General features: G+C 41.0%; 1 protein-coding gene across 13 annotated transcripts in view; it reads left to right on the top strand.

The window, feature by feature from the left end:
- Positions 1-1,704: 1,704 nt before the first annotated feature.
- The window catches only part of kcp (kielin cysteine rich BMP regulator), a 29,800-nt gene continuing 14,975 nt past the window's right edge, over positions 1,705-16,529 (top strand). The window contains exons 1-25 of one of the 13 annotated variants that reach the window (XM_025909054.1): positions 1,705-1,723; positions 2,649-2,743; positions 3,438-3,952; positions 4,268-4,337; positions 6,212-6,441; positions 6,547-6,610; positions 10,396-10,469; positions 10,594-10,683; positions 10,806-10,895; positions 11,018-11,107; positions 11,230-11,304; positions 12,973-13,062; positions 13,189-13,275; positions 13,399-13,488; positions 13,609-13,684; positions 14,308-14,390; positions 14,476-14,569; positions 14,653-14,732; positions 14,815-14,900; positions 15,009-15,099; positions 15,222-15,321; positions 15,409-15,494; positions 15,665-15,758; positions 15,844-15,993; positions 16,369-16,475. In XM_025909054.1, the coding sequence (XP_025764839.1) occupies positions 2,650-2,743; positions 3,438-3,952; positions 4,268-4,337; positions 6,212-6,441; positions 6,547-6,610; positions 10,396-10,469; positions 10,594-10,683; positions 10,806-10,895; positions 11,018-11,107; positions 11,230-11,304; positions 12,973-13,062; positions 13,189-13,275; positions 13,399-13,488; positions 13,609-13,684; positions 14,308-14,390; positions 14,476-14,569; positions 14,653-14,732; positions 14,815-14,900; positions 15,009-15,099; positions 15,222-15,321; positions 15,409-15,494; positions 15,665-15,758; positions 15,844-15,993; positions 16,369-16,475 (2,706 nt within the window). In that variant the 5' untranslated portion in view covers positions 1,705-1,723; position 2,649. Of the gene's footprint in view, positions 1,724-2,253; positions 2,507-2,648; positions 2,744-3,437; positions 3,953-4,267; positions 4,338-6,211; positions 6,442-6,546; positions 6,611-10,395; positions 10,470-10,593; positions 10,684-10,805; positions 10,896-11,017; positions 11,108-11,229; positions 11,305-12,972; positions 13,063-13,188; positions 13,276-13,398; positions 13,489-13,608; positions 13,685-14,307; positions 14,391-14,475; positions 14,570-14,652; positions 14,733-14,814; positions 14,901-15,008; positions 15,100-15,221; positions 15,322-15,408; positions 15,495-15,664; positions 15,759-15,843; positions 15,994-16,368; positions 16,476-16,529 lie in introns of those variants that run through there. The other 12 variants (XM_019361558.2, XM_019361548.2, XM_019361549.2 and 9 more) reach the window with 12 other exon arrangements.

Below are 16,529 nucleotides of genomic sequence, written 5' to 3'. Positions count from 1 at the left end.
GACAGGCTGTTCCCTGATCAATAAAGCATATATAAAAGTCATTTTGCAAAAAACCTGGTTGAAGCTTCTATACTGTAGCAGGAGTATTGTTTCTGGCTCAAAATGGCTTTATATAATTCATGAAAGATATTTCTGAGTTACGTCTGACAGATTATGGACCAACAAATAATGTGCAACAGTTTAAATACCAGAAATCACTTTTGGAACATCAGCAGTATTTAAACTGCTGTAAATGATTTGCTGACCTATAATCTCTCAAACATATCTTTCATGAATAACAAACCACTTTGAGCCAAAAATGACATTTCTATCACAAGGAAGAAGCGCCAATCACTTTTTGACAAAATAATTTTTATATGTTCTTTAAAAAGACTTATTTACATAAAAGATTGTCTCTTTTTTTGAAGACAGAGCTGGCCAGAAGGATAATTTCAAACAAATATAATACTTATAAAATTATTATATATGGATATTTTCGTAATAACGACTGAAGGACTAAACAAAAAAGGAAAGAAGGTTTTAAGGACTGATTTACTGGAATAGTAAACTTAACCTGGAGTTTATGTTCTGGTCCCAGAAGAGATCTCTGCATAAATTGTCGTGATTTTGTTGAAAATTCCTTCGTTAACTTGCCCCAGTTGTGTCTCGGCAGTCCTCCTATAGTTTAACCTTGACAATGTGAACATCTGCCTTTTTTCCAGTAAGGGTAACAGTCTTACTTGAATTAACAGTCACTAAAAACTGGGAATGTTTTGGGGGGTTTTGTTTTTTGTTTTTTTTGCCCCCGTATGGGTTCAGTTAAGAATACACCTTTATTCTCTTGGGCTGTGGGCTATAGGTTGGTAGATTTTTGGGCAGGTTTTGTGAAACTGTGAAAATTTGGTCTGTGAAACTAGACCAAATTTCCAAAAGGAAAGAGCCACTGTGTACAGTGATGGTGAGTGCAGCTTTTTGCTTTTCAATGATTGTTACAGAACTAAATGCCACTCTGGTGTTACACTTAAACAGCAGTTCCTTGAAAGAGTTTCTGCACCTACAATCAACCCTCTAGAAGGTAAGTGAGGAATTCCTCTGGGATGGGGTGGATGGAGGATTTATAACTTTGATTAAAACCATCTAACTAGCACGATGGGTGGGTCTTTGTTCAGATCTACAGTAATTGTGTAGTTAATGGATGGAAAGCAATTTGGCCTGATAAGAGAATCTCCCATCAACTGCATCCATTAAGAATCACTTGGGTGTTCTATCATCTCTTCATTAAGATAAAACAGGATGTATTATTTGTCCTGTAAGTTTCACAGCTAAGAATTATGAGATTTGTATGAGAAAGAATCTAAAATAAGAGTCATTGCAGTGATGAAGATGTCGGCAACATGAGGAAAATAGGACAGAGGGTGGAGGGATAAGCACAGTGGGATGCAGACTGGAGTTATTTCCAAAACAGTAAGACATTAACACTCACATTTACTCTCTCCCTCTGTCACAAACTTTTTTGGATGCTTCAGCATGGCTCCCTTCCAGTCTCCAGACCAGGTTTTAGCTCATTACCAGAAACAGGGGTCTCCACTGGGTGGAGATGTTTTTTCGAGGAAAAAACAAGGAAAACAAGACAAGAAAAGGCAGTCACGGATGTCTTTTTGCTACTAGAAACTAGATGAACTCACGGCGCTGCACACCTGAACATTTCTCTTACGTGAATATCTGCGGCCTCGACCCTTTTCATGTAAAACATGTGATATCTTGACAAAAGTTGTGAATGAACAGAATTTCACTACTATCTGCCTTTTAATCATTGCCCAAGGGGGAATGTAGGACTGTGTCAGCAGAGGAGAGACTCAGCAGTGTTGCCAGATCTGGTGGGTTTCCGCCCAGTTAAGCAGTTTTAAAGATTAATCGTGCGGGTTAAAATTATGTTACAAAAACAATTCGGGTGTTTGGGATCATTTTGGCGGTTATTTCTTTCATGTAAATTTTATGGGTTAATTTGAAACAAGTACCATGAGTACAAACACACACACGCGCTCACACACGCACGGCGGTGCAGTGGTACCTGCCTACAGTTAAGGTGCTCATGGTGAATAAAGCGCACGGACTCCTGTAATCGTGCGTGTACGTATGCACTGAGTGCAGCACTGATGTGCACGGGTTGCTGTTTGGGTTGCTTTCAAGTGATAGGCGGGAACTGTGGTCCAGAACTCTGGCAATAATCTTTGTCTCTCTCTCTCACACACACACACACACACGCACATCGTTTTTACATCGTCACACACACACACACACGCACGCACACACACATTTGTGTGTCTCCGTATGTGTGAGTATGTGTGTCTGCAGTGCCTGTGTTCATTCCTCTTCGACGCTAAGCAGCACAGTGGAGCGTAAACTCGACTATAGAATCTATATATTTTGAAGAGTTTTTAATAACTTTTGGGCTGAAAACCATCTGCAATATCTGGCAACACCGGATCCAGATGTTTCACGTTTCCCCTGAGCGCTTTTTGGAGAGGTCTGCTTGACGAGGAGCAGTGACACACTGAACGTTAAACTCAATGATCCATGGCTAAAAGGACGATAAATGCTGTTATATTTGTCTAAAGTATTTTGATTTTGATTTTGAGCTTCTTCTTTTTTTTCTTTTGGCTGAGGAGAATGGAGAGGAAACTCAGAGCGGTTGTGCTGCTGGAGATACATTTGCTCTTCGTGTTCTTCGTGCTCGGACAGTCTAGTGCAGATAACGAGAATGGTAAGTTAACACACAGGGTCACAGGGGTCATGGATTGTTTATTTTACTGTTTTGATCGAACTTTCTTAAATTATCACTTTAAGTGTGAATTAATCTGCGTACAGTCAGTGGAGCTATAAATGGTATGTAGGGAGTTGTTTTTTATTTTAGTAAACATTGGTATTTAAATACTTAAGCTTAATAGTAATGTCTTTTAAAAATCACAATACAAAAGCTGACATGTAATTAATGATTTTAATGTGCATTCTTGCCCAGTCCCACATGTGTTTATATTAAGTGTTCATTTTCAAAGAAACTATAGTTTAAGTTTTGAAAAAGTTCAAAATCTGACATTTGGAAAGTTAATTTGCCTCTAGCAGTGATTGCTTTTCACCTTGTATGCCTGTGCATCTACTTCACAATACTTCAACATAATATAAATACATCAGTGAACAACAAAACAAGCTTTTATTGTCATATTCCATTTCTGACTTTAGTCCCAAAGCACCAGACATCAGATTTAAAGAGAGTCATAAGTTGAAATTGCAAACAGATCAGATCTTGGTGATCTTGGTTTCAGGTCACTGAGGTCACTGACCAGTAGATCTCTCACACAAAGCCTCACAATCATCATAACCCAGAAATCACAGTGCTCTACTCCAGAACTCATGTTATATGGATGTGAATGTGACAGTGTCTCTTATTTCTTTTATAGTGATTGATCTTGTGGAAGCACTAGACCTACCTCACCGAAAAAGTGCGAGCAGCGGCATGATCTACAAACTACGTAACCGAGCACCTCACCTGACACTTTCTGCTGAATATTCTCACTTCCTGTACTCCAACCTTCAGGGTAGCATGGGTGTTCATGTGGTGGGGCGCCAGGCGCCTCGATCCACTGCCACCATCTTTTCTCTTTCGTCTGCATCTTCACCCATTCTCCAAATCATCTCCTCCACTGTCAATAACACCCTGCGTGTGGACTACCAGGTTGAAGGAAGAGCATACGACTTTGCCAGCATTCACCTTCTGGACACAAACCCTTTTGCAAGTGAAAAGTGGGGACATCTGGCTGTGAGCCTGGAGCCTGACAGACTGGCATTTTTTGTGGACTGTCAAGAAGCTGCAGTTTTTCCGATAGAAAATGAGAACAGGATCAACCTAGAACTGCCTCAAGATGTTCTCATCACTCTTGGCAGCACATTAGGAAAGAGAAGCAGTAAATTTAGTGTGAGTTTCCTGTGCTTACTGCATATCTGCTTCCACACAGATAGACATCATCTGAACTTCTTTATTTACAGTACTCTGTTAGTATTTTACACAACACTAGGTATTGTCCTATAAACCTTGTAATCACAGGAGACTGCCTTTTGCTGAAAATACTACCAGGAAAGAAAGTCAGTTTAGATTTACCGGGTGCATAATTACAAATAAAACATCAGATAGTATATCCAAGTATATGCAGTATATCCATAATGGATGCCATTATTCTACATAACAGATAAATATATATTTTATGTACTGACTGTATTTTTTCAAATGTAGGGATATTTGAAGGCAGCAGAAATTTCACTGAAAGCATATCCAAGGCGCCCATGGAGCTGCAATCTTACAGGTAAGAGCAGATTCCATCTCTCCATCCGTCACAGTTTTTGTAGGATGGCGGGGGTACATCCTGGAATGGTCCCCTGTCGATTGCAGACATAATGTATAGAAACAGACGGCCATTCACAATCACATTCACGCCGATCACCAATTACCCAGTAACCCTAAGAAATATGTGAATATATGAAGCCAGAGTACGTGAAACAGAGTACTCACACAGGCAGGCCTACCAGGGTTTTTAGCAGATGATTTGATGTTCCTGGTGACGGGGTCTATATACTGACTAACTTCCTATTATTCCGAAGTGGAAGCAGCAAAGAACCACAACAACTCAGCCACAGGGTTGCAGACCAGATAAAGTTAAAGAGCGAGGTCAGCAAGTGCTCAGGAGCATGATGTGTCAAATTCACCAGCTCTCTGCAGAGTTTTAAACATCTTCTGAACGCAAACACTGTGGACCTGGAACTTCATGGCAGATGTTTGCATGGCTGAGCACCTCCTGTAAGCTTAATGTGTAGGTGGCCCAGTACTTTTGATGATGAGATGAGATGAGATGATGAGATAGCCTTTATTTGTCAGTTGCAGGTCTTTTGCCCGCAACCGAGATGACAGACCTTGCCGACCGTACATACATTACACAACATCACATTGGGGAGACAGGTCAGGCTAGGTAGCGAGGAAAAAAACATCGAAATGTGTAACACAAAAGGATAATACAGGAATGCACAGATATCAACACACCATAGCACAATAAAACACAGACGAGCAACATGGGAAAGAGTTCCAGTGTGTACATCTGATCTGGGACCGCTGCAATCGTTCGACTGCGCCTCCAGCTGACCCGATGTCCACATCAGAGGGGAGGTAAGCGTTGGAGGTGGCGTTGGATCCGGGGTAGGGAGGGTGATGCGTCGGTGAGTGCTTATCAGTATCAGTATATGTATGTGTGTGCGTGTCCAGAGTTCAGCTGAGACAGTGTCCTTCGCCCTGCCAGGCTAAGTAAACAGTCTTCCAGCCAACCCAGGTGGCCTTGCATGGGATGGGGAGGAACAGTCTCAACATAGTCGTTATCAGGGATTGTTTTGATCGGCTCCAGCCTTGAGCCCGCAGCTGGCGCCAGAGGGGTAGCCAGATTATGATAGCAATTGTCTTCCAACCAACTCATGAGAATTTCGAGCTGTTTCTTTTAGCACTCCGACACTGGTCCCTCCATCATCCGTTGGATAGCTGCGAGTTTTTCCATGATGTTATTTACCTTCGAATCCAAGATCTTGTCACTCTTTTGCTCACAGAGCAGATTCTGAGACCTCGCGACCGCAGCCAACTGATCCGTGATGTGTCCCAATATCCGCTCAGAGATGTTATTCTGAGTATTCACTGCAGCCGCAATTGCCTCCAAGCTCTTGACCATGTCCCTGTCTGTGAGCCCTTTCTCAAAACCCGCACCTCGTCCCGTCAAGTCAATCTCAGCGGGCAGCTTAGTGGCGGTTTGGACAGCCGGTTCCGCTTTCTTAATTCTCTGATAAGCCAGGGCCAGGCCAGCTCCGATCAGCAAGAACCCTGTTATCATGGTTCCGAATAGGTAGATATCTTCAGCGTCCTCGATCGACAGTCCCGCCAGGCACACGATCCTCCATGTCTGCCACCCGTCCATCGCGTATCCGGCAGGGAAGGTCCCTCCAGGGCACTCGGGCTCTCCTGAGCCCAGACTTCTCGTGGAGAAGACGGTGTCAATAGCATTCAGAGACCATATATTGTATGATGGCATACGTGGGGGCTGCCATTTGGTCAGAACTTATAATGTGTCAAAAATGTAGTATAATTCACTACTGAGGAGTTCCACCATTTGCCTGATTCTTATTTTAGATAATCTATTTTCTCCAGGTGCACATGACCCAGATTCCCAGACTGACTCCAGTAAACTTCAAACAAACCAAAGATCACAGAACCAAACCAGCTATCATCCTCAGGAGATCCAGAGTGATCAGATGCAGGGAGCTGAGCCTCCTCGAGGTGATAATTCTGTTTCTCAGGAACAGAAAGATGAGAGACTGAGGAAGCTGGAGAGAAAGGTGACAGATCTGACTCGTGAGTTGGGCATCGTCAGAGAGCAGGTAAAGATCACACTTAGTGTATGAGTTTTCACGAAAAATTATAAGATGAATCATGATTGCAGGATACACTGAGATTTTTTTGTTTGTGTGTTTGTTTTCTAACAGAACAACAACCTACAAAATCGTGTATACTTCCTGGAGTCATGTCTGAAGAACCAATGCAGAGAAGGTGACTAAGCTTCTGTCTGTTTGTGAGATCTGTCACGGGTGTTTTATTTTATTTTATTTTATTTTTCAAATTCTAAATTTGTTGTATTCATGAAAGAGAGAAAATGTAAATATGTCTTTGTGTCTACTGTCAGCAACAATATTACACATGATTAGTAGCTCTTTACTGATGGCTGTCACAGCTTTTGTTTTTCCTGGGGGACACAAACAGATCAGGCAGGTATTTTTGACCCACACTGAAGTCACCTAGAGTAGCTTCATAAAATGTTTATGAAGAACACTGCTGTCCAACCTTTGTGTGGTGAAAATGTATTCAGGGCCTTTCAACAATGCTACTGACACAATTATACATGAAAAGATTGACATGAAATTTGTGTTTCCCAGAGATTCCTTAACCTCCTAGGACCTGGCGTACACATATGTGAACATCACATTTTGGGTTGTCTTGACCAAAATAATAAATTTTGCTCTACAAGGGCCTAAAATCCACTTACATTATACTGCAACTGCCCTGTCGAAATTTAAAGCAAATGTCCTCATATGTGGATCTCACTTTTCTCAGAAACAAAAATCAGGTAAAAAAAATATCACGTAATTCTTTGTTTTTACATTCATCAGGTCCCAATCAGCCCAAATAGCAAAGAGAAATGAAAAATGAAAGACTTTGGGTCTTAGGAGGTTAAGAGAATTCCTCCTTCCTCCTCTGTGTATGTCTGTTATTCTGTCTGTAAATATAACATCTTGAAAGGTTTTGAATGAACGCTGATAAAACTTTGTAGAGGTCTAGCGTTGGGTGATGTTAACGATCCATTAAAATTTGGCTTAGATCCACCGAGGTCTTCAAGGTGAACTTTATTGGTCCAAAACTGACAAAAAGCCTAATAAATTAGAAACTATAATTCTTAAGTGTGGTGTGTATTGTCAATGTAGAGAAAGTACCATATAAAGATTTTAAAATATGTCATATTTGACCTCTGACCTTTCCTTCAAGATCAATAGATTGATCCAAAGATCAAAGTGATGATAATGCTACATAGAACTATTTAAAACTATTTTTCTTACTGCCATTATTTGTGTTGACAACATATAAGCGTAAAATAGGGCATATGGGGATTTTAAATATCACATTACTTTCTACCGCTGATCTTTTCTTCAAGGTTAAATAAGGTCAAGCTTTCATAAAATGGCTTTTATCTTTTAAACTATGTTTAAAATTCTACAGCATTTGTTGGTATTAGCAACATTTGGGAAATGATCATTTGCATCCAAATATCATGTCTTACTTGACTTCACTATTTCCTTATGTTTCATTACGTGTCAGAACGGCTTGAGGTTGGTCACAATTGCAAATGAAGGCAAGCTTAGAAGCCACCTTCTGTCAGGTTTTGTATTACTATAGCTTTCTTTTAATTTCTCATAGTGTATGAAATATTCTGTCATTGTCCTCTGCTTTTGCTTTATTTACAGAATGCAAACCTTTAGTCTCATATATGGTAGTCAATGAATTTTATCACCCTGTCCTGTTCAAGGTTATGTATCTTATTGTATTTTATATTTTCTGTCTGTATCTACATAGTTTTAAAAAAAGGGGGGGATTTGCATCAAACTACTTCTTAGTTCAATTTTTAGACAGAATTTCTAGGCATAGCCAGGTGGCAGAAGGCTTCCACTTTGGTGGCCTCAGAATCACATCTCTGCTATTTGCAGATGATGTGGTTTTGTTGGCTTCATCGGGTGATGTCCTCCAGCCCATGCTGGGGCAGTTCACAGTCAAGTGTGAACCAGCAGGAATGAAAATCAGCACCTGAGGCCATGGTTCTCAGCCAGCAAAAAGTAGAACGCCCATCCCGGGCCGGGGACGAGTTGCTGCCCCTACTAATGATCTCTGTGAAGACTTCCTCTTCTGCCCTGGGAACAGCACTAATTTCCCCTCATTTGGTCCCTGTTGGAAATAGTGCATGTTGGGAGGATGCTGTATCAGCAAACAAAGGCACGGTTTCCATTACATGTGTAAACATTTAGAATTAAGGCATCTCTTATGTGAGCAGAGGAAAATGACAAGCTCAGCTCATTATAAAACACAGCATATGTGTTTTCACCTCTATACTTCTCAATTTCATATAATGCGTCACTTGTAGTGACAACATACAAATGATCTCTGGACTGCAGTACCACTTCATTGCGTTAGATTCATTCTCATTCTCTACTTTTTTTTTTTTTTTTTTTTTTGAGGTTAAGTTGCCTGGGGGGGGGGTGAGACAAGTGATTACGTGTATACGGCTTGTGTGGCACCAAGCACTATCTTATAAACAAGGGCACAAACGATCCATATCGTCGCCCAAAGGGTATGAGAAAACCAGGACAAGACTGGGAAAAATGGATTTCAAATGGTTTCGTTCCATCACCAGAAAAAAACTATCCAAACAACAATATTTATCATGTCAGTCTTTTAACTGGATAATTTGTCAGTGATGTGTTGTTACACTGAAACTAAACAGTTCCTGCACATTCTGCTTGGTGCATTTGAGGAAACTGTGTAAAACTACATGTACATATGAAACAAAGACGTGGGGGGTTTTCCGATGTTGGACTAGCCTCATTAAGGATTCCCTTAATTAAGTATTCTCTTGATTTTCCCATGAATGCAACACACATTCAGCCCACTGTCCCCTTTCTTACACTCCGCTGACCTACCTTTGGCACTTACTTCATTGCTAGTACATACGTAGAGCGGACAGCTGCAAGGGCACCATGATTACACACACTCGAGGACTCACACTTTTAGCAAATGCATTCTTGGCTTGCTAAAGGAAATGCCTTTAGGCACTGCTTTACTAACCTCTTGTTTGTGCTGTGATTATTGCCTTTTCTTGCACACAAACACATTGTTTGAGTCATTACAGTGATTAAAGGCTGAAATACCCAAGGTCAGCAAAATTATATTCAACGAGGAATGTAAATGCTTTGATTAAAAAAATGTGACTTTTTTCTTCAGTGATTGCTGTACTATAAACATAATCTTTTAAATGGATGAAGACATAATAGAGGAAGTTATTAAGACCGTGATTTCATCTGTTTGGTAGGGAATCCCTCAGAAAAATAACATTCTGTCATGATTTCGTCGCTCTGTTTCTCCCACAGTAAATATCCTGCAGTGTTAATAGACTTGTGCGACTTAACGTCGGAAAGTATGAAGACAATTCTGGTTATGGTTACAGTCCATAAAATGTGTATGCGTGTGTAAAGGCAAGCGTGTGTATATTACATGAGAACCATGCTGTTCTGTTATTACTGGAAAGAGAGCAAAGCCAGATGTTCATCTGTGACTCAGTGAGAAAAGGTAAAGAAAACCTGTGGAGACAGACAGAGATGGCAGAGGGTGGCACCAGAAAAATGCCCTCATTTAGATTTTCTTACTTACAGTATACACTCCAGCATAAACACAACCAAAGAGAAGAGTCAAGCAACTGACAAGGTTTATTTACAACAAGATTTCAACTTGTAAACTTCAATAGGAAATGAAAGGTTTACTGCTTGTAAGAACACTGTATTTAGCTATGTTAAAAACACAGCACTAATGAGGCAGGCAGTGAGTTGCAGGTGCAGGAAAGCAAGCCATGGGCAGAATCAGAGGTGATCAATCCACCAAAGAGTAAAGAGAAAGAAGTTTGACAGAGAGACACAGAGAAAGAAAGGAGAATAAAACTCCAAGCCTGCATCAAATCCTAACTTACAATTAAAGAAGCAGAAAAATTTTGTGATCTAAAGACTTTGTTTGATTTCCAGGGGTCCAGTCAGATTGTCCTTTTCACAATGGGTCCCACTGTAATGAAGATCGCTGTCAGACAAGAGCGTGTAATGTACGAGTTTGATATTCAGCCACAACAAAATAACAATAAAAAAAATGAATGAGCTTAAGGAAATCTGCTGGTCCTGTTTCCTGTTCATTGCTTATGTTATGTTTCTTTTTCTTCATTTAAATAGGAGGATAACACGCAGTGCCCTCAACAGCCATGCGCTCCTCAAAACTGCCCAGGAGAGAATGTACCCGACTGTCAGAGAAGAACATGTAATGTGAGTATTTAATAATTAACCACAACAGATGATTTTCAAACACATTTAATGAGCTCAAACAACATTTCTCGCAGTTTTCTGTTGATTCTTTCTCTCATTTTTGTTTCTCTTCATTTAAATAGGAGGATAACACGCAGTGCCCTCAACAGCCATGCGCTCCTCAAAACTGCCCAGGAGAGAATGTACCCGACTGTCAGAGAAGAACATGTAATGTGAGTATTTAATAATTAACCACAACAGATGATTTTCAAACACATTTAATGAGCTCAAGCAACTTTTCTCGCAGTTTTCTGTTGATTCGTTCTCTCATTTTTGTTTCTCTTCATTTAAATAGGAGGATAACACGCAGTGCCCTCAACAGCCGTGCGCTCCTCAAAACTGCCCAGGAGAGAATGTACCCGACTGTCAGAGAAGAACATGTAATGTGAGTATTTAATAATTAACCACAACAGATGATTTTCAAACACATTTAATGAGCTCAAACAACTTTTCTTGCAGTTTTCTGTTGATTCGTTCTCTCGTTTTTGTTTCTCTTCATTTAAATAGGAGGATAACAGGGAGTGCCCCCCTCAAGACTGCCCACAGGGGAATGTACCTGACTGTCAGACACGAACGTGTGATGTGAGTATTTGATGGTTTTCCATAAAAAATGACAATCAAAAATATTTAATACGTTTGAAGAAGTCTTCTGGTCTTAGGTTTTATCCGATACCGGTGGCAAACCGGTACTTTTGAAACGGTGCCGGTGCTTAAACGATGCTCAAACCGGTGCTTAAAGAATGGAGAACACAAACTTTGTCCAAAAACCTCTTATGTTTTTATTTTTAGCAGTCTCTTTTTTTCTGCAAAATGATAACCAAGTTAGCCTTTTCTGTTGATACAACATACCTCCTTTGGTTGGAACCGGTGCTCAAACAATGGAAAACACAAACTTTGTCCTGAAACCTCTCATGTTTAGCTGGTTTTTTGGTAAAAAGATAACAATGTTAGCCTTTTCTGCAGCTATAGGGCATATATGGTATCACTCTATCAAACAAGAAGACAGCCACATGTAACTACGACGGTGTTTGCTAGTTCACCTTACGTGCATTAATTTAATAACGTGGTTAGCCTACTCAACGTAAATTACACATGAGCAACATTAAGCTACTCACGCAGAGAAGAACGGCTGCTGCTGCCATCATCATTTCTGCTACACTGGCAGGGCTAGGGGCCAGGACTCTACTCTTCGGGTTCTTGGGGGATGTTGCTAACTCCGGGTCCGATAACAGGCACCACACCCGCAGTAGATGTGCACGGTGTGAGGTCTTGCAGCAAGCTATCAAATACGGTGCATTTCTCGGCTTTTAAAAAAACGTTATGCGTCGCCAGGTGTTTCATCAGATTCGAGGTGTTACCTCCTTTGCACAGAATCACCTTAAAGCACTTGTTGCAGGCTGCTGAGTTTGCATCTTTTGCTGTGAAGTACAGCAAGACTTTTGACCGCTTCGCATTGGGCATTTTTAATCTGTAGCTCTGCTCTAAAAGAACGTACGTACCTGGGCCTGCCTACTATCCTTGGAAAGGTAAAATGATTGGCTAGAATCCAAAGTGTATGACATCTCAAGAAAAAAAAAGCACTGAAATAAAGCACCGAAATGTGCGCTGCTTTTTGGTCTGGTTACTACCGTTTATGTGTACAGAAACCGGTACACATCCCTACTTGTGTGGTCTCAGAATCTAATCCCTGCTTTTCGCAGATGATGTTGTTCTGTTGCCTTCATCGGGCGATGGCCTCCAGCTCGCACCGGAACGGTTCGCAGCGTGTGTTAAGTCAAGTGTGAAGCAATGAAAATGAGAATCAGCACCTCCAAATCAGCTGGAAAAGGGTGAAGTGCCCACTCTGGTCAGGGACGAGTTCCTGCCCCAAGTGGAGGAGTTTAAGTATCTTGAAGTCTAGTTCACGAGTGACGAGAGAAGGGAGCGGGAGATCTACAGACGGGTTGGTGTTGTAGCTACAGTGATGGGGATGCTGTACCGGTCCTTTCTTGGTGAAGAGAGAGCTGAGTGTAAACGTGAAGCTCTCCATTTACCGGTTGATCGAGATTCCTACCCTAACCTATGGTCACGAGCTGTGGGTAGTGACTGAAGGAACGAGATTACGGACACATGCGGCGGAAATGAGCTTCCTCTGAAGGGTGGCTGGCCTCTCCCTTAGAGATAGGGTGAGGGGCGACCCACCCCAGATAAGCGGGAAAAGATGGATGGATGGATCTTTCTCTCATTTTACTTTCTTTTTTATTTAAATAGGAGGATAACAGGCAGTGCCCCCAACAGCCATGCCCTCCTCAAAACTGCCCAGGAGAGAATGTACCTGACTGTCAGACACGAACGTGTGATGTGAGTATTATATATTTTTCCATAATAAACAACAATCAAAAATATTTAATAAGCTTGAAGAAGTCTTCTGGTCCTATTTTCCATTCCTTTTTTCTCATTTTTTGTTTCTCTTCCTTTTAATAATAGGATAACAGGCAGTGCCCTCAACAGCCATGCCCTAATCAAGACTGCAGAGAGGAGAATGTACCTGGCTGTCAGACACGAACGTGTGATGTGAGTATTGCATATTTTTCCATAATAAACAACAATCAAAAATATTTAATAAGCTTGGAGAAGTCTGCTGGTCCTATTTTCCATTCCTTTTTTCTCATTTTTTGTTTCTCTTCCTTTTAATAGGAGGACAACAGGCAGTGCCCTCAACAGCCATGCCCTCCTCAAAACTGCGCACAGGAAAATGTACCTGGCTGTCAGACACAAACGTGCAATGTAAGTATTTGATGTTTACTTCATAATAAATGACAATCAAAAATATTAAATAAGCTTGAACAAGTCTTTTGGTCCTTTTTTCCATTCCTTTTTTTTTCTCATTTCTCTTCATTTGAATAGGAGGATAACAGGGAGTGCCCCCCTCAAGACTGCCCACAGGGGAATGTACCTGGAGGCTGTGCCCAGCAAATCACAGGTAAGTACAGAGAAGATAAAGTATACTAAACAATACATTTGAGAGGAACTAAACTTGCCTATTTGGCAAGGTACACATGAATTCATTTTATGCACACTGGTAACTCTGTCTGGCATTCATTATATCATTTCTTTTTCTTTCTTTTGGCTGCTCCCTTTAGGAGTCACCACAGCAGAGCATCTCCCTCCATCTCACCCTATCCCTTGCATCCTCTTCTGTCATACCAACCGTCTGCATGTTCCCCTTCACCACATCCATGCTTTTTATTGTATCACCCATGGTGCACAACTTGTAAGCCTACACTGGCATATATTCTGATCATTTTTATAGTTATCCAAAATAATTCTGCGTTCCACTTTTTTACTTTAACAAATAGCATGTGCTGTTCTAATCACATATATTTAAATTTCCAGTTGTGAATGTCACAAAAATTGACAGGACTCAACAAATATGAAAACAAATGGACCTTCTTGTTGGTTTAGGGTTGTTAGGAACTAGCTCTGCACTGAGAATCTTTCTTGCAGAAAGGTTTTGGGTGGATAAAAACCTGTTTAGATGTACAGATTAATATCTTCATACCTAGAAGCACAGGACTAGTACAATAATGTGATGTGTGTTTACAGGTTGCACCCATTCTGGTGTAAATTATAACAATGGAGACTCTTGGAGGTCGGCGGAGAGTCCTTGTGATATCTGCCAGTGTTTGGTGGGTTTGACAGCAGCTACATGCTCAGGTTTTCATCTGGTCACTCGCCTTCAGCTCTAATAATGCTGTTCACTCTTCATCACAGGACGGTTATGTTCGCTGTGAGAGGGAGCAGTGTTACACTCCCTGTAGAAACCCTACTGCTCCTCCTCCAAATACCTGCTGTCCAGTCTGTGAAGGTGGGCTTAATTGACTTGTGTAATAAGATTTTTTTATGTGTTAGACTGTAGAAACACAATGTGTCTATTTGTGTGTCTTGTAGGCTGTGATGTGAATGGACATGAAGTCCCTAATGGAGCTGTGATCCCTTTTGGAGACCCCTGTGAAGAGTGTAGATGTGAGGTGTGTCTATAAGTTACCATTAGATTTGATTTTCGTGTGTGTAAATGAGTTGAGGATCATTTTTGTGTTCTTTCTCTCAAAGAATGGAAATATGGTGTGTTCACGCGTTCGCTGTTCTCCTCCGTCTTGTCACAATCCAGTGTATCATGCTGGGGAGTGTTGTCCACGGTAACAAGCCTGCCTACCACCATCATCCATATGATATTTAACCCTGTACAGTTTCACTTTTTTTGTTGTTTTTAAATATATTTAATCAATGTTTACGTGAACCTGTAGATGCGAGCAGTGTGAATATGAGTCCGAAGTGTATGTGAATGGAGAGAGGTTCACACCTAGGACAGACTCCTGCCTCCAATGCTACTGCTCTGTGAGTTTAGACTGACAAAGTTTGAATAAAAATGTATCAAAACTTACAGAGTAGCCATGATATTTGTGACAACTAGGGTGTCTTTAAAAGAATAAATGATACATATTCATTTTCTTTGCTAGGCAGGTGAAGTGTCATGTGAACACAAGGCTGCATCATGTCCTACACCACAGTGTACTCACCCAGCTAGGCACAGAGGAGAGTGTTGTGCCACATGCAATGGTCGGTGTCAAAAATATGCATCTAGTTTCCTCTACATTTCAACTTTTACAGAAACAACCAATCAGCTATTTGTGTTTGTTCCTCCAGAGTGTGAGTATGAACAGAGGGTGTATGCTGATGGGGAAATGTTCAGCCCTCCTGGGGGGGGACCCTGCCTGCAGTGCAGGTGTAAGGCAAGTTTATGCAGTATACACCCAAAAAAAGTGTGTGTCTAGTGCAAAAATTGTTTTTTCCCTCAAGAGGAGGCATGATTCTTGTTTCATCCATTTTTCTTTTCTAGATCATAACACTTTTTATGCCCATTAATATCTTTGACATTTCTTTTGTTGCTTCTCTGGTTTAGAGTGGAAATGTAATTTGCAACGAAGAAAAGTGCCCTCCTCTCCGCTGCTCCAATCCGATTAGGCAACCACATCTTTGTTGTCCAGTCTGCAAAAGTAACTTCTGACTCATACACATTTACAGTGCAGGTGCAACATACAAGTGAGTGTCCTGTATGAAAACCTTCTTTTCTCATTGCAGCATGTGAACTGGATGGAGTGGAATATGATGAGGGGTCCAACTGGCAGCCTGAGGGTCCCTGTTCCAGCTGCACCTGTGCAAATGGAGAGGCCGTATGCACACGCACACAGTGTGCTGCCAACAACTGTCTGCATCCCACCAGGGTTACTGGTAAGACTGTGACCCTAACTCTTATAAATGCTATATTTATTACACATTAATTGAAATATGCCTTTTTTTTGTTTTGTTTTAATTTTGATAATTAGGCCGTGTGGCTGGTGAAAATCAGGCATCTATATATCAAATTATGATCATTCAAGCCAGCCTACTCGGCAAAGGCTTACTCTCTTTGAGGAGTGTGGACATTTTCAAGTCAGCAGGCTTCCCCATGAGTGTGGTTGTGTCTGCTGAACTTTATGTAATGAATGCGTAAAATATTACCTTTATGTTTCTTACTTAAATTATGGAAAAAATGAACTTTTTCACAAATTCTACATTTTTTGAGATACTTTAACAAACTGAATACTCTGTCTCTTGTTTTTTTAGGCTCCTGTTGTTCAGTCTGTGACAGCTGCACTTATAACCAACGTGTCTATAGCAATGGTCAGAGTTTCATGACCCCTGACCGACCTTGCCACACCTGCACTTGTCTGGTAAGAGTGCATTCATAAACACACTCCCTATCACTTTTTATCTTTGCACCTGCT

The sequence above is a fragment of the Oreochromis niloticus genome, linkage group LG7 (assembly GCF_001858045.2).
Source record: "Oreochromis niloticus isolate F11D_XX linkage group LG7, O_niloticus_UMD_NMBU, whole genome shotgun sequence".
NCBI classification, from domain to species: domain Eukaryota; kingdom Metazoa; phylum Chordata; class Actinopteri; order Cichliformes; family Cichlidae; genus Oreochromis; species Oreochromis niloticus.
This window is presented reverse-complemented; position numbering and strand designations above follow the sequence as displayed.